Source organism: Oncorhynchus clarkii, chromosome 2 (assembly GCF_045791955.1).
Source record: "Oncorhynchus clarkii lewisi isolate Uvic-CL-2024 chromosome 2, UVic_Ocla_1.0, whole genome shotgun sequence".
Classification (NCBI taxonomy): Eukaryota; Metazoa; Chordata; class Actinopteri; order Salmoniformes; family Salmonidae; genus Oncorhynchus; species Oncorhynchus clarkii.
The window spans coordinates 90,495,590-90,517,028 of NC_092148.1; the positions used below are offsets into that span (position 1 = coordinate 90,495,590).

Here is a 21,439-nt window from a genome sequence, read left to right on the forward strand (position 1 = left end):
GGCTGGTTTATAAATGACAATATCGAGACAATTAGAACGCTACAAATGTCGCTGGTCAAAACCACATTTACATTTTTATACTCCGGTGGAACGTCTATAGACGGGACAGATCTGTCTCTGCATCCGTTGTCATGGTTACCCGACTATCCAGCAGAATGCACAAATGCATTGACATTAACTTGTAAATAATTATCTTGTTGTGAGTTTATTTTCCTCTAATAATAAATACAAATTTGGTAAAGTTAAGACATTGTCAGCTATGATATGGTCCTTATTTGAACTGGCTAGCCAGCTAGCTATGTAGGTAGCTAACAAGCTTGAAATGGACCACAACATTGTCTAGAAAGTTTATTTGAGTTGTTGCTAGATTGACATCTAGTAAATTCATGTTTAAAAGGATGGGCTGCTGATAAAATACACCAGCTATGCTAATTTGGACCACCAGGTTGTTAATGCAGCCTGTCGTTTCTGTGTCTATACTTTTTTCATAACGATGTCGGACGACAACAGAATGTTCACAATGTCACGGCGACAACAGAATGTTCACGATGTCACAGCGACAACAGAATGTTCACGATGTCACGGCGACAACAGAATGTTCACGATGTCACGCGACAACAGAATGTTCACGATGTCACGGCGACAACAGAATGTTCACGATGTCACGGCGACAACAGAATGTTCACGATGGCACGGCGACAAGAGAATGTTCACGATGTCACGGCGACAACAGAATGTTCACGATGTCACGGCGACAACAGTCTACAGACGTGTCGATAGACCAGCTGTATAACTAGCCTTGAAGGGGAATGAACGCAGGGAGGCTAGGGAATGGTGATTGGGTTGGAGTTAGGTTTGCGGAGCGGTATACTTACTTCCTGAGGTACTCTTCAGAATCACACAACTTCAGGAGGTAGTATCCACTGTCTCTTGGGTTAGTCTGTTCCAGAAGCAGCAATATCTCATCTATCAGGGTCTGGACTGTCTTGTTCACTGGAGGAGAGAGAACAAGGTGGTCAAGGTCAACAAGGTGGTCAAGGTCAACAAGGTGGTCAAGGCCAACAAGGGGTCAAGGTCAACAAGGTGGTCAAGGTCAACAAGGGGTCAAGGTCAACAAGGTGGTCAAGGTCAACAAGGTGGTCAAGGTCAACAAGGTGGTCAAGGTCAACAAGGTGGTCAAGGTCAACAACAACTCTAGTCACAGTCCCCAAAAAATGTATGTATGTATGTATGTATGTCAAATTAAAATCAAATCAAATGTATTTATAAAGCCCTTTTTACATCAGCTGATGTCTCAAAGTGCTGTACAGAAACCCAGCCAGAAACACCAAACACCAAGCAATGCAGGTGTAGAAGCATATTCAAACCTATCTCCCTTTTTCTAAAGACACTTCAACATAACACACGATGAAAAATACAGCAATACGTCTGGAAATAAACCATTACATCTCACATATCCTTTAAGACAATTTTGATTGCCGATACACTTAAACGTGAACAGAAATGAAGTTGCCATAATTTACGTGGCAATATAATTGTAGCTTAGCTACCACACGTTACAGCGGTATACATATGTGTTAGCTGTGTCTCTTACTTACACATGGTGGGAATGGGTAATTGGTGAAGGACCCAGGGAGTTGACACATTGACGGTGATCTCAGCCTCCTGCAGTAAGGAAGGGTGGATAGGTGACACACGCCCCCACACCACCCCTGAGTTAGACACCTGGTCAGTGTGGGGGTACCTAGACAACAGTCTGACAGAGGAGAGAGACGGAGAGAGACGGAGAGAGACGGAGAGAGACGGAGAGAGACGGAGAGGCCTTTAGGAACGTTTTCTTCTTTTATTTTCATGAAAGTGCAACGGCTATGGGATCATCTCTGCGTTTCTCAAGGAGAAACTTTGAAAGAGTGGCAAACGCAAAGACGTTTCCATGGTTCGTGTCTCATCTTGAATGTTAAAAAAAAAACGACTCAGTTCATTGGATTGATATTCAAACATCTGAAAGAGACGAGACGTTTTCTTACTTGGACGTCAACATGCAGAGAGAAGCCAGTTGTTTGGTGCTTCCTTGTGGAGTGTCTATCAGTTTGATGCTCCAGGTATCCAGCTAAAAATATACAATACTGTATATCCAACTCAGTAGAAGCTTTCATTCAAAGCATTTATCCAAAGTGACTTACAGTATACAGTGAGGGCATACATTTTTAGTATGTGACCCCAGCAGGAATCGAACCCACGACAAAATAAAACAAATAAAACCGCATTTAACTCAAATAACACTTACTGTTATAGGTCCAATGCAGTCATAAAATGTGATTTTTCCCGTGTTTTATATTTATTTCTAAACTAGTGAGCTTGGAATAATTCTGTGAAATTGTGAATTGTACTTTTTTAGTGTAGGAGCTGTGTGAAAAGAATGCCTGAAATTTCAGCCTGTTTGGATGGATGGAGTTTTAATAGACCAATAAGAGAGATAGTTCCAAACCTCTCTGCCAATAACAGATCGTTTTCCATTTTCCCCTTCCTACTCAGACCACTCCCAGACAGTCCTAGCAAAATTCTTGCTTGAGAAATTGCTATTTTTTGCTAAGAAACTTTTTTGGTTTCCTTTTTTAACATTTTTTAACAATTTTAATTGAAAACAATCAAAGTAAAGGTACTTAATTGTTACCCAGAAATGATTTGATATTGAGATTTTTTTTTTTTAAATGGCTGCATTGGATCTTTAACAACTTTCCTCCATCTCCACATAGATATCTTTGTTTCCAGTGAACTAAATCCCCATCGCCCAGAACGCTAGTTTGTTTTTCATCTTTGACTTTTATTTAAAGACCCTCTTGAGGTTAGAAAACCAATTTTTTTCTTCGAGGGCCAACACAGTGATACTCACATGACTATATGTGGCTGTATTAAAGCGGTTCAGTCTGATAGCGGGTACAGTCAGATCACAGGAGAACCTCTTCTGAGCATTAGTCAGCAGAGCAGCACTGGAGGTTCTCCTCCGAGGGGGTACTGGAGGAGGCAGGAGGGCTGCTCCTCTCAGGAGGACCTCTGTCTCCTGGGTCCTGTATATGTTCGAGAAAATTAAAAAAAATTGTTTTATGATTTATTTCATGAAGTTTATTTGACAGGGATTATATACAGTACAAATCTAATATAAATCAGAAAAGTTGATGTTACCAGATACAGTTAACACAGCTAATTTTCATATAATAATTAGATGCTTACATTTGTCCTTTTTTCACACATGTATGAATTGAAAATGTGTGTTTTATTTGCATATCCCACTCCCCCTGAGAATGGTGTCAGAGCCAGGGATCAGCGATTATAGAGCAATTATGGTTAAGTGGTTTGCTCAAGGGCACATCAACAGATTTTTCACCTAAGTGGCTCTGGGATTTCAACAAGTGACCTTTCGGTTACTGGCCCAACGCTCCTAACCACTAGGGCGACCTGCTGGCCTTGTCCATGGCAGGAGGATATTAAAACCATTCAACATACCTGGGTCTCAGGTAGGAATTTGGGTTGGGGACCCCTCCACCCATCCCCTGGGTGGTAGGGTTATTGGAGCTCTCATTGCCTCCGCCCTGGGACCAGAGAGGGGAGCGGGGTTGGGGACTGGGCAGGGACAGAGCCGAGAGGGAGTTGTACAGATCCCATTCCTCCTCCTCTAGAAAGACAGGGTCCAGACCAGCTAAGTCTTCCTGGTATCGTTCCATGAGGCACGCTGGGAAAAAGTTGTCTTCTTGTCTCTGTGAGTCATAATCCATAATCAGAAGGATTCATTGGGTACAAAAGTAAAGACATGCAACTCCTTCCTGTCTGTATGTCAGACTTCACAACTCAATGACCAATCAGTGTACTCAGTTCAGGCCATGGCATGTGGAACTCTGGGATGTTGTGGTAAAAAAAAAAAACAATAGGTGGGTAAACCCTTAAATACAAAACACATACAAATCAGATACCACAACTCAGAGGACTCTGTGGCATGTTGAAGTCATGGTGTCATCAAAGAGGGTATTGTAAATACTGCCAATCCAAATATGTGGTATGACATTTGCCAAATAGCTGAACAAAAAAAACAAAGATGGCAATCAGAGTGCAGTATAACTGCAGTACAATGAAGTATAACTGCAGTACAATGAAGTATAACTTCAGTACAACGAAGTATAACTGCAGTACAATGAAGTATAACTGCAGTACAATGAAGTATAACTGCAGTACAATGAAGTATAACTGCAGTACAATGAAGTATAACTGCAGTACAATGAAGTATAACTTCAGTACAACGAAGAATAACTGCAGTACAATGAAGTATAACTGCAGTACAATGAAGTATAACTGCAGTACAATGAAGTATAACTGCAGTACAATGAAGTATAACTGCAGTACACTGAAGTATAACTGCAGTACAATGAAGTATAACTGCAGTACAATGAAGTATAACTGCAGTACAATGAAGTATAACTTCAGTACGCTGCATAAAAAATAACACTATTTTGTTTTATTTACTACAGTAATTTTGCAGTGTTTTACTGCAGTTACAGTGCGGTATAACTGCAGTACAGTGAGGTTATTCTGTAATTACTGAGTCCAAAATACCACAGGCAGTTACTGCACTTTACTGCAGTTTCAAAACTGCAATATTTTTAACTGCAATATTTGTTTGTAAAGACTACAGAGCTAGTAGTATAACATGTTGTGCCACACTTGTTGTACTGTGTTTCAGTTGTCTTCACAATTGTTTGACACAGATACACTTTACATTTTACAAGTATTTCCCCCCCAAAAATAGTCATTTTTTTTTGTATGTAGACTACTTCTGCAGCACAAACTGACAATATTACTAAACCATCATTTCAGTTAGTCTAATAATTGACAGACTTTTCAAAAGGTTAACTGGACATTTTACCAGAGCCCATTTCAGACAGCTGTTCTTTGAGACTGAAGGCTAGAATAAAGTTCAAAACCATTATTTTGAAGACACCACTATTTACATGTTTTAACTGACCACAGAGAGGGACAGTTGGATCAGCCTGATCTATATTTAACAATAACACAATCATACGTTTGTTCTAATTTACAGTCAAGATAAAAGCAGGCACAGATCATATTTCTGACCGCCAAAAATAATATTTCAGGAAAATAATATTTATGCCTCAAGTTTCAATAGTTTAAAAAAAAAAAAATCCTTGTATGAAATGTTATTTATGTGAGAGTCTTACCGTCAGACCCCCGACATTGTCACAGCACAGTCGACTACCTGTCAGGGCGAAGGTATGAAGGTGTGCGCCGTAGACGACTGTGTGTCAATCATCAAGTCAAACTATAGAAGCGTTTCTGGATCGGTTCCCCGGATGTGCTAATTCTAATCATAGCTCCCCGCCGTGGCGTCGCCGATAATAAACAAAGTGCTCGAATGCGCGCTCTCCTCGACAAAAGAGCTCGTCTTCACGGTCGCGCGTAATGGACGTCAAATGTGATATTTACAGTCGAGTCACTTTTGGTTCATGAGGAAAGCTTAACTCTCTCTTTGGGGTGCAACCAGGCCCTCTAGTGGAATGAAATAAACATAACAATAGTGAACAAATGTGGACAAATCTGCCTAAATTGGTGGTAGACGAGGAGAAGACTACCTACTACAGCTGCCCATTATGTAGGCTATTTGCATGAATACTTTAACAGAAAACATATTTGTGAGTCTTTCTGTACTGTATAGCTTCCCCAGAATAGCTTACTCTATTCAATATTCATTTTTATTTTACTAGGCAAGTCAGTTAAGAACAAAATCTTATTTTCAATGACGGCCTAGGAACAGTGGGTTCTGCGTTCTGCCTTGTTCAGGGGCAGAACGACAGATTTTTACCTTGTCAGTTCGGCGATTCAATCTTGCAATCTTCCAGTTACTAGTCCAACACTCCAACACCAACCTGCCGCCCCTCCACTCTAACCACTAGGCTACCTGCCGCCCCTCCACTCTAACAACTAGGCTACCTGCCGCCCCTCCACTCTAACCACTAGGCTACCTGCCGCCCCTCTACTCTAACCACTAGGCTACCTGCCGCCCCTCCACTCTAACCGCTAGGCTACCTGCCGCCCCTCCACTCTAACCACTAGGATACCTGCCGTCCCTCCACTCTAACCGCTAGGCTACCTGCCGTCCCTCCACTCTAACCACTAGGCTACCTGCCGCCTCTCCACTCTAACCACTAGGCTACCTGCCGCCCCTCCACTCTAACCACAAGGCTACCTGCCGCCCCTCCAATCTAACCACTAGGCTACCTGCCGCCCCTCCACTCTAACCACTAGGCTACCTGCCGCCCCTCCACTCTAACCACTAGGCTACCTGCCGCCCCTCCACTCTAACAACTAGGCTACCTGCCACCCCTCCACTCTAACCACTAGGCTACCTGCTGCCCCTCCACTCTAACCACTAGGCTACCTGCCGCCCCTCCACTCTAACCACTAGGCTAACTGCCGCCCCTCCACTCTAACCACTAGGCTACCTGCCGCCCCTCCACTCTAACCACTAGGCTACCTGCCGCCCCTCCACTCTAACAACTAGGCTACCTGCCACCCCTCCACTCTAACCACTAGGCTACCTGCTGCCCCTCCACTCTAACCACTAGGCTACCTGCCACCCCTCCACTCTAACCACTAGGCTACCTGCCGCCCCTCCACTATAAACACTAGGCTACCTGCCGCCCCTCCACTATAACCACTAGGCTACCTGCCGCCCCTCCACTCTAACCACTAGACTACCTGCCGCCCCTCCACTCTAACCACTAGTCTACCTGCCGCACTTCCACTCTAACCACTAAGCTACCTGCCGCCCCTCCACTCTAACCACTAGGATACCTGCCGCCCCTCCACTCTAACCACTAAGCTACCTGCCGCCCCTCCACTCTAACCACTAGGATACCTGCCGCCCCTCCACTCTAACCACTAAGCTACCTGCCGCACTTCCACTCTAACCACTAGGCTACCTGCCGCCCCTCCACTATAACCACTAGGCTACCTGCCACCCCTCCACTCTAACCACTAGGCTACCTGCCGCCCCTCCACTCTAACCACTAGGCTACCTGCCGCCCCTCCACTCTAACCACTAGGCTACCTGACTCCCCTCCACTCTAACCACTAGGCTACCTGCCACCCCTCCACTCTAACCACTAGGCTACCTGCCTCCTCTACACTCTAACCACTAGGCTACCTGCCGCCCCTCCACTCTAACCGCTAGGCTACCTGCTACCCCTCCACTCTAACCGCTAGGCTACCTGCCGCCCCTCCACTCTAACCACTAGGCTACCTGCCTCCTCTACACTCTAACCACTAGGCTACCTGCCGCCCCTCCACTCTAACCGCTAGGCTACCTGCTACCCCTCCACTCTAACCGCTAGGCTACCTGCCGCCCCTCCACTCTAACCACTAGGCTACCTGCCTCCTCTACACTCTAACCACTAGGCTACCTGCCGCCCCTCCACTCTAACCGCTAGGCTACCTGCTACCCCTCCACTCTAACCGCTAGGCTACCTGCCGCCCCTCCACTCTAACCACTAGGCTACCTGCCTCCTCTACACTCTAACCACTAGGATACCTGCCTCCTCTACACTCTAACCACTAGGCTACCTGCCTCCTCTACACTCTAACCCCTAGGATACCTGCCGCCCCTCCACTCTAACCACTAAGCTACCTGCCGCACTTCCACTCTAACCACTAGGCTACCTGCCGCCCCTCCACTATAACCACTAGGCTACCTGCCACCCCTCCACTCTAACCACTAGGCTACCTGCCGCCCCTCCACTCTAACCACTAGGCTACCTGCCGCCCCTCCACTCTAACCACTAGGCTACCTGACACCCCTCCACTCTAACCACTAGGCTACCTGCCACCCCTCCACTCTAACCACTAGGCTACCTGCCTCCTCTACACTCTAACCACTAGGCTACCTGCCGCCCCTCCACTCTAACCGCTAGGCTACCTGCTACCCCTCCACTCTAACCGCTAGGCTACCTGCCGCCCCTCCACTCTAACCACTAGGCTACCTGCCTCCTCTACACTCTAACCACTAGGCTACCTGCCGCCCCTCCACTCTAACCGCTAGGCTACCTGCTACCCCTCCACTCTAACCGCTAGGCTACCTGCCGCCCCTCCACTCTAACCACTAGGCTACCTGCCTCCTCTACACTCTAACCACTAGGCTACCTGCCGCCCCTCCACTCTAACCGCTAGGCTACCTGCTACCCCTCCACTCTAACCGCTAGGCTACCTGCCGCCCCTCCACTCTAACCACTAGGCTACCTGCCTCCTCTACACTCTAACCACTAGGATACCTGCCTCCTCTACACTCTAACCACTAGGCTACCTGCCTCCTCTACACTCTAACCCCTAGGCTACCTGCCGCCACTCCACTCTAACCACTAGGCTACCTGCCGCCCCTCCACTCTAACCACTAGGCTACCTGCCGCCCCGCCACTCTAACCACTAGGCTACCTGCCGCCCCTCCACTCTAACCACTAACTAACTCTAATCTTACACCTCAGTGTAGAATACAAAAGTAAGTCCTCTAATACATTTACTTTTTAAAGATAAATTAAAAGTTAAATGTAGGTATGTTATAATTTCCTCCATTACTGTAAATATACGTTGAACTCGGATCCTTTTCTGCAGTCACCTCCCTCCTCTCCTCATTGAGGAATGCCATTAAGCAGGTTGAGGTATACTACTGTTACCAGTAGTGTTTTCCTACACCTATACTGTGTCCCTGTGATGTTTCCTCCAACGTCTACACATGTATACATGTTACAATAGACCTATACAATAGATAGGTCTGGTACAGAGATACATGTATGTTAGTATGATAGGTCTGGTACAGAGATACATGTATGTTAGTATGATAGGTCTGGTACAGAGATACATGTATGACAGGTCTGAACTTATAAGAATAATAATTTGCAAATAAATTCATTAAAAATCCTACAATGTGATTTTCTGTTTTTTTTTCTTCTCATTTTGTCTGTCATAGTTGAAGTGTACCTATGATGAAAATTACAGGCCTCTCTCATCTTTTTAAGTGGGAGAACTTGCACAATTGGTGGCTGACTAAATACTTTTTTTGCCCCACTGTATAATGTGTTCAAGCATGAAGCGACATGACTGATTGTTCAAGTGTATTTTTTGTCATTTATAAGAGGACTTGGTTGTCTGTAGCTCAGTTAGTACAATATGATGTTTGCAACGTCAGGACAGTGGTTTCGATTCCTGGTACCAAAGATATGTAAAAATAATAATAATAATGATAATAATATAAATGTTTGATATTATTAATAATTCATAATGTTGTGACTAGACAGTGCAGGCTTCACCACGTGCTGATTCCCCAGTACGGCCATGATCCCAGTGAATATGACCAACACAGTGAGGAAGACTGGGGGCATGAAGATCGAGACGAAGACGAGGAAAGAGATGGTGAGAGACTTTTACATGATTTAGCTTGTCTTAATTCATGTTGCTGTTTTCTTTTGCATTTATAAATGATATCTAACACAACATCCCCGCAACATTTTATGAGTCTGTTGATGTAAAAATGGCTTCATTTATACTGTAGATACACATTTGATTAAATTGTTTGATTTGATCTCATCTTTTTGGGGGGGGGGGGGTTCAGGAGCCTCTCCATATGGAGGGAAAGCTGTCCTTCACCCAGGCACGTGCACAGATTGGGCTGTAGGGCTGCTGGAGAACCTGCCCTTTTGATCGGTGACAGTTTTCTCTCTAAAATGTACATTTAAATGTAACAAATTGCTCATCTGACAAGCCCATCACCTGCCCTTCTGTGGATTTCTTCATGTCTACCTGGAAGGGAATTCTCCTTGAGGATTTCTTCATGACTACCTGGAAGGGAATTCTCCTTGAGGAGTTCTGCACGTCTTCCTGGAAGGGAATTCTCCTTGAGGATTTCTTCATGACTACCTGGAAGGGACACATACACCATAGACTGGCCTTCCCTTCCTTTACACATCCTTATGAAAAAGAAGACTGGCTGTATTCCCAATTTGCACCCTTCTCCCTAAGTGTGTACTTGAACACTTTTTTTTTTTTTAAATGTGAAGAATCAGGATGCATCCTCTATGCATTTCAAGATTTAGAATTTGGTTTACTTTCTAAATTAATTTGAACTGAAATGGAACTGACCGAAACCCTGATGTGTGTGTCATGCTGTGTGACTTTTGCCGCGTGCAAAACAACAGGGAAAAAATACCAGGTCAAATCATGACGCCATCTTCAGGTCGGAAAGTCAGAGTTTCAGAAAGAGGCCTGATATTCCAGAGTTAGAATTCCCGAATTGGATGACCGTTCAAAATTATTATACCTAGTCGGAGTTCGTTTTTTCCCCCCACAGTTCCCAGTTGTTTTGAATGTGGCATTAACCTTCACTTGATGGTACCAGTTAACCATCAAGGGTTAACCCTCAACCCTCAAGCCCCAGTTAACCCTCAACCCTCAAGTTCCCAGTTGTTTTGAATGTGGCATTGACCTTCACTTGATGGTACCAGTTAACCCTCAACCCTCAACCCCCAGTTAACCCTCAACCCTCAAGCCCAGGGTTAACCCTCAACCCTCAACCCCCAGTTAACCCTCAACCCTCAAGCCCAGGGTTAACCCTCAACCCTCAACCCCCAGTTAACCCTCAGGAAGAGGGTGTCAGTGGTGTCTGTATAGTAGATAGTGCTGCAGTCACACATTTACCTTCAGTACTAGAGACGCTTGAACATGTTTAGAGACCCACAAAAAAAAAGAGCAGGACATTTATATATATTTTTCACAATAAACAATGTAGTCTACTTTCAGTTGTATCACTGGTTTGTTTTGTTAGAAGAAGTTTTAGATGTTATGATTTTAAGATGGCTGATTATGTGAATCCAACCCACAGAGATGTTGATTATAGCTGAGTGACACAGCTGACTCCGCTTAGTAATCAGCAACCCCTGCCCCCCATGGGTTGTGTTCATTGGGCACCAAACGGTTAAAAAATGGAATTAAAAACAGGGCGGGACTTTCCAAGCTGTCCAATAAGGAACACTAATTTCCACTCCTATTTGTAAAAAAAAAGAAAAAAGTTTTAAAACAGTTTCTGTTATGTGTCCTAATGAACACATCCCTGCTGGGCGTGCGCCTCTTCTTCAGGCACAGTCGGGCCAAGATGTGTTTCATAAACACAGGACCAGGGAAAATGGCATCGCAGAGAAAACACAGGTGAACAACTGGCTTCTTTACTCACATTACAAATGCTCAGCAGTGTCTCCTTTAGATTTTTGGGGAATGTCTGTTGATGTTTTGCTCAAACATTTTTCAAACCACCTCGATTATAATGGTGCCCATGTTTCACGTTGCTGCCACGCTAATACCAAAATAGGTGTGGTAAAACACATATATGTAATAAACCTTTGATTAGAAATATATTGAGGAGGTTTTTTATTTTTAATAGAAATGTCTTTTTAGAATGTATTTTTGTGTATGTTCCAGGTTGAACACTCCCCAACCCCTGGCTCCAGCAGCCTGCCTCTGTGTCCTCCTCCTCCTAGTCCTACCTGTGACAGCCATGGGCAGTTATATTCCTAGTACCAGTCTGCTGTGTAACTTCTGCCCTCTACAGCACAAAGGAAGGTTGGTGTGTGTCCCCCCCCTCCACACCACACACACTGGGGAGCAGTTTCCCGGACTGGTCACAGTCCGATTATGCCCAGTCCGGGACTGAAAAGCATTCTCAATGGAGATTTTTCCATTAAAAAGTTTTTTTTATGTCAGGACTATGCTTGATCTTTCTATAGAACATCGTTCCATATTAATTTGACTTTCAAAGATTCCTAACATAAGGTTCCACCTCTTACATTTTTTTTTTGGGGGGGGGGGTCAGTTAGTGCTATCCTTGGGACGTCCCTACCCGAACCGTTTTAAATTTCAACTTCAACGGTGTGACGTCAGAGTTGAGCCTTCCTATTGATTCTGTTTAGAGTTTCCCATTTTGGGTCTGTCAACTCCACTCCTGGGTGAGAATCTCAATTGCAATTTCTTGTCTCCTCACATCCTCTTGCTTCCTTCTCAAAAGGTCCCGCCTCTCTGACCTTCTCATCCAATGGGTTTTTAAGGAATCAAGGAAATGCGATTGAGATTCTCCCGTGTTATTTTTTTTTTCTCCCCCAGGTCCTGCAGTAACGATTCCACCACTGAGTGTCTCCCGCAAGAGCGCTGTGGTACTAGCAGTGGGCGTTTCGGTTCCACTCACATCCTGTCTGCACAGGGCTGCTTGACCCCTGACTTCTGTAACTCCACCCATGCCGTGACCTACCGAGGGGTCAGCTATAATGTGACATACAGGTCCAGTAGCCACAACTTTACTTTTATTTAATGTAGTTTCACAGGGGCAGTCGCACATCGACATTAGTGGCCCTGTTCACAGCCAGTTGTCAGATAGAAATGTCACAAACAGAGCTGACGTAGTTCTTTATTCTGCATGTCATGTTTGGTCTACATAGCATATTCCTATCTGAATGTTCCACAATGGTGCGTCCCCCATCCTGTTTTAGAGCTCTGATTATGTTGTACTATGATTGCCGATAGCAGGACTGTCGAACTCTCTTCCTGGAGATCTACTGTCTTGTAGGTTTTCAGTCCAACCCTAATTTAGTGTATCTGATTCCGCTAGTTAAGGTCTTGTTGAGCAGCTAATAAGTAGAATTAGGTGTGTTTTAAATTAGGGTTGGACTATAAAACCTACAGGATGAGTGGTCTACGGTGTGATTTTACATATGTCATGTGATATGTATTGCCAATTGCCATTAGTGTAAGTTACTTCAGTAAAAATACTTTAAAGTACTACTTAAGTAGTTTTTTGGGGGATATCTGTACTTTATTATATTATTTGACCATGCTGGTCATTTATGAACATTTGAACATCTTGGCCATGTTCTGTTATAATCTCCACCCGGCACAGCCAGAAGAGGACTGGCCACCCCACATAGCCTGGTTCCTCTCTAGGTTTCTTCCTAGGTTTTGGCCTTTCTAGGGAGTTTTTCCTAGCCACCGTGCTTCTACACCTGCATTGCTTGCTGTTTGGGGTTTTAGGCTGGGTTTCTGTGCAGCACTTTGAGATATCAGCTGATGTACGAAGGGCTTTATAAATAAATTTGATTTGATATTTGTGACAACTTTTACACTAAATTCCTAAAGAAAATCATGTAAAATGTGCTTGACACCCAAAAGTTCCCACTTTATTCAGACAACACTTCTGCCTCTGATCTGGCAGACTCACTAATAAACACATGCGTCTTTTGTAAATGACGTCTGAGTGTGGCCCCTGTCTGTCTATATACATTTTTAAAAACAAGTAAATGGTGCTGCCTGCTTTGCTTAACAGAAGGAATGTAATATGTATACTTTTTGATAATTAAGTACATTTTTTTTTTAGCAATTACATTTATTTATGATACTTAAAAATATTTGGTCCTAAATATATTTGGACTTTTACTCCAAGTAGTATTTTACTGGGTTATATGAGTCACTTTCTAATAAGGTACTAATAAATACTTTTACACAAGTATGACAATTTGGTTACTTTTTAAAAATGTATTTCCATCACTGCCAATTTCTTTAATACTGAGTGACTTACATACATTTTTCAAACTAACTCTCTAGGTGTTGCTGTAGGGACAAGTGTAACCAGCCTCCAGCCCCTGACACCTACATTAAGAGTCTGTTAGGAGTGACGTTGGGGCACAGTGAGAAGCCTCCTCCTTCTGCGACGGACCCTCTGCATAGATGCCCTGGAGATGACGACGTGGTGGAGGATGAAGCCGTGGCTTCGCTACACGGAGAAAACGACATGACTTCCATCTATAAAGTCCTCTCAGATCTCCAGGAGTGGCTAAAGAGTAGCGGCTAGGGGTCCGTCTGGAATTCAGCCATACTTGTCACTGGGGGACGGGCCTGTTAGCCACAGTCCCTGTCCCCCCACCCTCATGCAAGGGATGGGCCTGTTAGCCACAGTCCCTGTCCCCCCACCATCATGCAAGGGATGGGCCTGTTAGCCACAGTCCCTGTCCCCACCCTCATGCAAGGGATGACACTTATTCAAGTAGATGTTTTATTTCCAGTGTAAAATGTGCTTATTTATTCAATTATTTGTAATAACTGACGTAAAGTGTAATCTGTTTTTAGTGATGTTGCAATATTGACTTGTGGTAAAAGCTGTAGTTCTCAGTGTGGTAGCTGGTGAATGGCGTGAATACAGAAAGCATGTTGAAGTAACTTTCCAGTGTCTCCAGGTTTCTATGAAATATTACAATGAGTGAAATAATGTTCCTTCCAAAACAATGGGGAATTAAAGAACCAGTGCAGTAAAGAAGAAACGTGAATAATTTGTTTTTATATGGGGCGGCAGGGTAGCCTAGTGGTTAGTGTTGGACTAGTAACCGGAAGATTGCAAGTTCAAACCCCGCTGAGCTGACAAGGTACAAATCTGTTGTTCTGCCCCTGAACACTGTTCCTAGACCGTCATTGAAAACAATAATTTGTTCTCAGCCTGGTTAAATAAAGGTAAAATATATTTCCTCACTTAGGTTGGCATAATACTATGCAAATTGTGATAATTCCCTTTTTAGTGTAAAAGGTGATTTAAAAAAAAATAAAAGTCTGCCTGTTTTGGTAGGCTGGAGTTTTGGCCTGCCTCGTGACATCACCAGGTGGTAAATTAGTTGCTCGACCAATAAGAGTTCCAATCCCCTCTGCCAATAAGAGCCAGTTTCCCCTTCCCTCTCTCAGACCACACCCAGGCCTAGCTAAATTCTTCCTTGAGAAGTTGTTATTTACTAAGAAGCAATTTAATTTGTCACTTAATTCAAACGGTCAAAAAAAAATCACAGTGAGGTACTTAATTGTTACCCAGAAATCATGATATTGAGAGAAAAAGGGCTGCATTGGATATTTATGTTAATCCGTTAATAAATATTCACATGAGTAGACCGCTGATTGGCTAGCTCATCCTAGCAAGTGTTTTTTTTAAATTTTATATTCAATTTATGCTTTGGCCACATACGAGTATATCAGTCAACGTTATTTGGGTGTGTGTTAACAGGACATTTTCACTGAACAGTTACTTTCAAATCATTTTTTTTTTTTGGTTCAGTCTGTCCTGATCCGAATAACAGGCGTCGGCAGTGGGTGTGGTTACTTGGTTTGAGGTTAGATGGTTACTTGGTTTGAGGTTAGATGGTTCCGGTTCGACCAGCAGTAAGTGTTGGGACACAGAGCAGCTCCATTGTACACCACCTGTTGTATCCAGTTTGAAATTCCTCTCAACCCCGGAGTCGTAAGAATGGGAAGGTAAGTCCTCATCCGACATATTGCCATTGCATGAGCAAGATGTTAGTGTTTTCTGTGGTTGAGAGAGCACACATACAAGGCTTTCAACCTGTCTTTTAGATAAACTGAGACTAGAAGGTTCCTTTGCAAGTCAGCAACCTATCCAACAAGCTCTTGTTCCAATTAGACTAATTAGACTGGTGGGTTACCAATCAGCAGTTTAATTCCAATACCACTCCAATTCTAGCCTGGTCCCAGATCTGTTGTGCTGTCTGGGCGGTGGGTTACCAATCAGCATTCATTCCAATACCACTCCAATTCTAGCCTGGTCCCAGATCTGTTGTGCTGTCTGGGCCGATGGGTTACCAATCAGCATTCATTCCAATACCACTCCCAATTCTAGCCTGGTCACAGATCTGTTGTGCTGTCTGGGCCGATGGGTTACCAATCAGCATTCATTCCAATACCACTCCCAATTCTAGCCTGGTCCCAGATCTGTTGTGCTGTCTGGCCAACTCCTGCAGTTGTTTTTCATGTCATGAGGTTCAATGTTTGACTAGGTCTGCGTTCACACAGGCAGCCCAATTCTGATCTATTTTTCACTAATTGCCCCTTTGACCAATCAGATCAGCTCTGAGAAAATATCTGCTGTGATTGGGATGTAAAAGAAGTGTTATTGGAAATGAGATCAGAATTAGGCTGCCTGTTTAAACTCAGCCTAAGGAGCTAGCTATACAGTACAAACAGATCTGGGACCAGGCTACTCTCTAACGCTGACTGACATGAACGGGTGGTTTCTCCACCAGACGTCTATTCTCTCTCAGGCCCCAGATGTTCCCGTCTCTATCTGCCATCCTGTGTTTGTCCCTGCTCCTCCCAGCACTCCACTGTAACAACAACCTGCTGTGTTACTACAGCCCCATCATGTACCGGAACAAGACCTTTGACCTCATCCTGACAGAGTGCCCTCCCGCGGAACTCTGCATGACGGGCAACGGTCGCTATGGAAACCACAGCGCCCTGTCCACCCGGGGGTGCATGGCGTCGACGGGCTGCGGTCAGATACACCCTCTCCCACTGAAAGGAACTGTTTACACCATGACGTATGCGTGCTGTGGCTATAACTACTGTAACGCAGGACGCCGTGTTGCGGTTAATTCGGTCCCCCTCGTGACGGCGATGACTATGCTGTTATTAACGGGCCTGTAACTCACAATCCTACTTTAAAAATCATGTAATTTTTTTTTTTAGATAGGTGCTGGTTCTTATAAAGGACGTGAGGAGTACGAGGGATTTGTTGGTTGAATAGTTTACTGCTGCATACTCAGTCTAACCAAACGGAGGCATGCATCAACCTGGAGAACCAATTTATTTTTTATTTTTTCTTAACCAAATACAATTGAAGATTATGCATTTGGCTCCTTTTTTTTTAATACAGAGAAATTGTTTTTATGATTGTGAAATAAATGTTTTATACACTAACTGGACTATGTGTTGTGACTTTGTTGAATCAGCAATTTCTCTTTTTGAATGAGGTGATGTTGTAATAATATAAATGTATATATGTATGCACAACTCACACACACTGACTATCTCTTGAGGTTTGGACAGTTCTTTATTTCCCTTTTATAAGGCTGCTGGGTCTCCCCATAGTGGATATACTTATATGTACAGGAGATTGCTATAGTGGAGTTACAGAGAAAGGGAGAGGGTCCATATTACACAGTAGACTTCAAAAAAACAACACTGACGGAGCCTCATCTCCGGGGAGCAGAAATCAGCAGAGAGAAAGAACGGGATGGGGGTAACAGCAAGGGGAGGGATGGGGGTAACAGCAAGGGGAGGGATGGGGGTAACAGCAAGGGGAGGGATGGGGGTAACAGCATGGGGAGAGGGATGGATGGGGGTAACAGCAAGGGGAGGGATGGGGGTAACAGCATGGGGAGGGATGGGGGTAACAGCATGGGGAGGGATGGGGGTAACAGAAAGGGGAGGGATGGGGGTAACAGCATGGGGAGGGATGGGGGTAACAGCATGGGGAGGGATGGGGGTAACAGCATGGGGAGAGGGATGGATGGGGGTAACAGCAAGGGGAGGGATGGGGGTAACAGCATGGGGAGGGATGGGGGTAACAGCATGGGGAGAGGGATGGGGGTAACAGCATGGGGAGAGGGATGGGGGTAACAGCATGGGGAGGGATGGGGGTAACAGCATGGGGAGGGATGGGGGTAACAGCATGGGGAGGGATGGGGGTAACAGCATGGGGAGAGGGATGGATGGGGGTAACAGCATGGGGAGAGGGATGGATGGGGGTAACAGGAGAGGGAGGATGGGGGTAATAGGAGAGGGAGGATGGGGGTAACAGCATGGGGAGAGGGAGGATGGGGGTAATAGGAGAGGGAGGGATGGGGGTAACAGGCGAGGGAGGGATGCGGGTAACAGCATGGGGAGAGGGAGGGATGGGGGTAACAGGAGATGGGGAGAGGGAGGATGGGGGGGTAACAGCACGGGAGGGGGAGAGGGATGGATGGGGGTAACAGCATGGGGAGAGGGAGGATGGTGGTAATAGGAGAGGGAGGATGGGGGTAACAGGCGAGGGAGGGATGCGGGTAACAGCATGGGGAGAGGGAGGGATGGGGGTAACAGGAGATGGGGAGAGGGAGGATGGGGGGGTAACAGCACGGGAGGGGGAGAGGGATGGATGGGGGTAACAGCATGGGGAGAGGGAGGACGGTGGTAATAGGAGAGGGAGGATGGCGGTAATAGAGGGAGGGATGGGGGTAACAGCATGGGGAGAGGGAGGGATGGGGTAACAGGAGAGGGAGGGATGGGGAGAGGGAGGGATGGGGGTAACAGGAGAGGGAGGGATGGGGAGAGGGAGGATGGGGGGGTAACAGCACGGGAGGGGGAGAGGGATGGGGTAACAGCACGGGGTGGGGGAGAAGAAGAGGGTAACAGCACGGGAGGGGGAGAGGGATCGGGGTAACAGCACAAGAAGGGGGAGGGATGGGGGTAACAGCACGAGAAGGGGGAGGGAGACGTTGTAGGCCGAGAGCCTCGAGAGAAAGAGAGGCTGAATAACTGCCTAATAACTTAACACTAGAAAATAACACAGATTTCACGCACAGTGTATCTTTAAATAGGTTACATGGAGAACCGCTCACCATAAATATCTGTATTCTCAGGAGCCAACACATATATAAAAAAAAACGAAATCATTGTTCGGTCTTTAACTTATTTTTCTTATGTTTTTTCCCCTCTATTTTTGCGATTTGTTCCTTCCTTCCGTCTACCTTGACGGCAGGGTTTCATCCATCCACCCTGCCCTTTATCCATCTGTCCCTCATCCGATAAACATGGAGAAAAAAAACCCTCATCCAACCGAAAAATTACGCAATGTGAATTAGTAAAAAAACAAAATCAAATGAAACACGGCCACAGTCGACTCATCACGAAAATAACCCACAGGACAGCAAGAACACAGTACTATTTTCACTGTAATGATCTTCCTCCTAGATACTGGTGCAGGCGGAGGAGTGTTCCTCCCTCTCCTTCCGGCTCTGCCAACTAGCCCAGGGGTATATTCATTAGTCAGATTCTGTTGCAAAAATGTTTTGCAATGAAAACCGTTTTACTCCAAAAGAGTTTCTATTGGACAGATTCAGTCAGGTTCTCTCTCCATTTTCATTCTGCTTGCTCCGCTTGTTTCCGTTTGGTTCCTAGAGATAGTAAAATAGTAAATGGTTTTTGTTGTAAAACATTTTTGCAACGGAATCGGACTAATGAATACACCCCAGCAACCTGGCATAGAGTTGGAAACAGGGCTCACCCCACACCCCCCCCCCCCTTAGCTTTGCCATTATCGCTTCTGTGACTGTGTGCCCTCTATCCAACTCTATGCCACTGGTCATCAGTGATATTTCTCTTAATGATTTCACAGTGTGGTAGTAGTAGGACTAAGTGGGTAGGATGGGGTGATAAGGGGAAATCCGAGGGTGGGTACTATCATCATCACATCATAATAACCACCTACGGCAACGATTAGAAAACAACTAGAAACCCGGAAGTCCATTAAAAGTAAACAAAATGTCCGCCTTTGTTGCTCCTTCACGTCTCCTTCCTTCCAGTCACAATGGGGGGTGGGGAAGGCTTCTGATTGGTTGCAGCGTAAACTGATGGGATGGTCCACATTTTCTGGCAGAGTGGGGGGGGGGGGGGGGGGGGGGGGGGGGGGTGGTGGTCTAAGGCTGACTGGAATCCATTGGCTGGAGGGCAGGACTTGACAGGGTGATATGGCATCAGGAGAAAGGAATGTGGTTGGTTGGTTGGTCGGTCATATGTGTGATTGGCAGGTTGTAGGGAAAATCCATTGGTTAGGCATGCTGCAGCGCCCGCCTCTTTCGGCTGTAGTAGTGACGTAGGCCGGTCTGTCTGGCAAAGTTCATCATGTAGTTTTGTTTACGGGTGCTGCAGGGAGACAAAGACAGTGAGGGAGAGAGAGAGAGAGGGAGGAAGAGGATGGTGACCGTTAGTAACCAAGGAAGAGGCATTTACAGTATCTACACACACATCCGTCTGAAATACACACACACGTCTGAAATACACACACACACACACACACACACACCGTCTGAAATGCACACACACCGTCTGAAATATATACACACACACACACACACACCGTCTGAAATACACACACACACACACACCATCTGAAATACACACACACACACACACCGTCTGAAATGCACACACACACACACACACACACACTGTCTGAAATACACACACACACACCGTCTGAAATACACACACACATAGTCTCATATGCAAGCTCACACATTCCTAGATCCATGTTGGTATTTTCAGTTGGATTTCACCTCTAACCTCAAACATTCAAACTAAGCAAATAGTGGACTATTCATAACTTACTTTATATTGAACTGTGTATATATATATATATATATATATATATATAAATATTGATCAACAGCTGGTTTTGACATGTTCTCAATGGCAATATCATAAGCAAGTCAACAGGACAAGACATGATGGGACACAACTAGAGGACACATGACTGGCCTAGAGAGCTACAGACAGGGTCACAGACATTAGCTACAGACAGGGTCACAGACATTAGCTACAGTCAGGGTCACAGACATTAGCTACAAACAGGGTCACAGACATGAGCTACAGACAGGGTCACAGACATTAGCTACAAACAGGGTCACAGACATTAACTACAGACATGAGCTACAAACAGGGTCACAGACATTAGCTACAGACAGGGTCACAGACATTAGCTACAGACATGAGCTACAAACAGGGTCACAGACATTAGCTACAGACAGGGTCACAGACATTAGCTACAGACATGAGCTACAAACAGGGTCACAGACATTAGCTACAGACAGGGTTGGGGTTTCTGGGGGGGGGGGGGGGGTTTCTAACTCTAATCTAGGTTCTAAGGTTCTATAGGAAGAGTGTTTGAGCTCGTTGAGTAGCATCCATATCAGAAGGGGAAAACAAACAGACCAACAAAGAAAGGGGGGGGGGGGGGGGAAACTGAACTAAATAGATAACAGAGAGAAGCCGTGATTGAAGATCGCTCTTCTTGCTTAGCTTGTCATTGCCTCGTCCATCCAGCAGGTGATGCCAGGAGCGACAGCATGTGGCCCCCTGCAAAGCGGGGGGGGGGGGGGGGGGAGTAGAGAAGGGGGATGGGAGGGGGACGAGGGGCTGACAAAGTGGGATGTCTGTCTTTCCGCTTCTGTGTTGTTGGTTTTGTTTGTCTACTTCACAGAGCGAGTTAGAGGGACGGCCAGTATGGAGAGGGCTCCTGATTCACAGAATGGTGTTTTCCATGGACAGGCAGCCGTGGATGGGAGGGGATAAGCGGGTAAGGGGGGCTTTGCAACGTTGGAATTAAAAAGCCATCATGCAAGGAGGTTGGATGGAGGTTGTTTACTCTGATGAAGGGCTTGATGAGTTCTAGGTCTTTTGTTTATGTGGATGTCTTGGGCTCGTTATGCCGTCTCTGCATTACACCACTGCTAGTGTGAAGGACGTGTGCACCGAG

The 21,439-nt window shown here is 45.4% G+C and overlaps 3 protein-coding genes across 3 annotated transcripts in view; 1 reads left to right on the top strand and 2 right to left on the bottom strand.

The window, feature by feature from the left end:
• Positions 1-5,367, bottom strand: part of LOC139376070 (phosphatidylinositol-4-phosphate 3-kinase catalytic subunit type 2 gamma) — a 65,306-nt gene extending 59,939 nt beyond the window's left edge. Inside the window, exons 1-6 of the mRNA XM_071118228.1 lie at positions 5,229-5,367; positions 3,505-3,755; positions 2,894-3,068; positions 2,028-2,110; positions 1,599-1,756; positions 876-993 (exon numbers count right to left, since the gene is read on the bottom strand). Of these exons, the coding sequence (XP_070974329.1) occupies positions 876-993; positions 1,599-1,756; positions 2,028-2,110; positions 2,894-3,068; positions 3,505-3,722 (752 nt within the window). The 5' untranslated portion in view covers positions 3,723-3,755; positions 5,229-5,367. The remainder of the gene's footprint in view (positions 1-875; positions 994-1,598; positions 1,757-2,027; positions 2,111-2,893; positions 3,069-3,504; positions 3,756-5,228) is intronic.
• A 10,006-nt stretch (positions 5,368-15,373) lies between these two features.
• On the top strand, positions 15,374-16,569 carry LOC139383172 (bouncer). The gene is made up of 2 exons (XM_071127562.1): positions 15,374-15,381; positions 16,185-16,569. Exons 1-2 carry the CDS (start codon positions 15,374-15,376, stop codon positions 16,567-16,569), a joined length of 393 nt encoding a protein of 130 aa, XP_070983663.1.
• A 387-nt stretch (positions 16,570-16,956) lies between these two features.
• The window catches only part of LOC139376078 (reelin-like), a 278,855-nt gene continuing 274,372 nt past the window's right edge, over positions 16,957-21,439 (bottom strand). Inside the window, exon 67 of the mRNA XM_071118239.1 lies at positions 16,957-19,827. Coding sequence (XP_070974340.1) covers positions 19,734-19,827 — 94 coding nt within the window. The 3' untranslated portion in view covers positions 16,957-19,733. The remainder of the gene's footprint in view (positions 19,828-21,439) is intronic.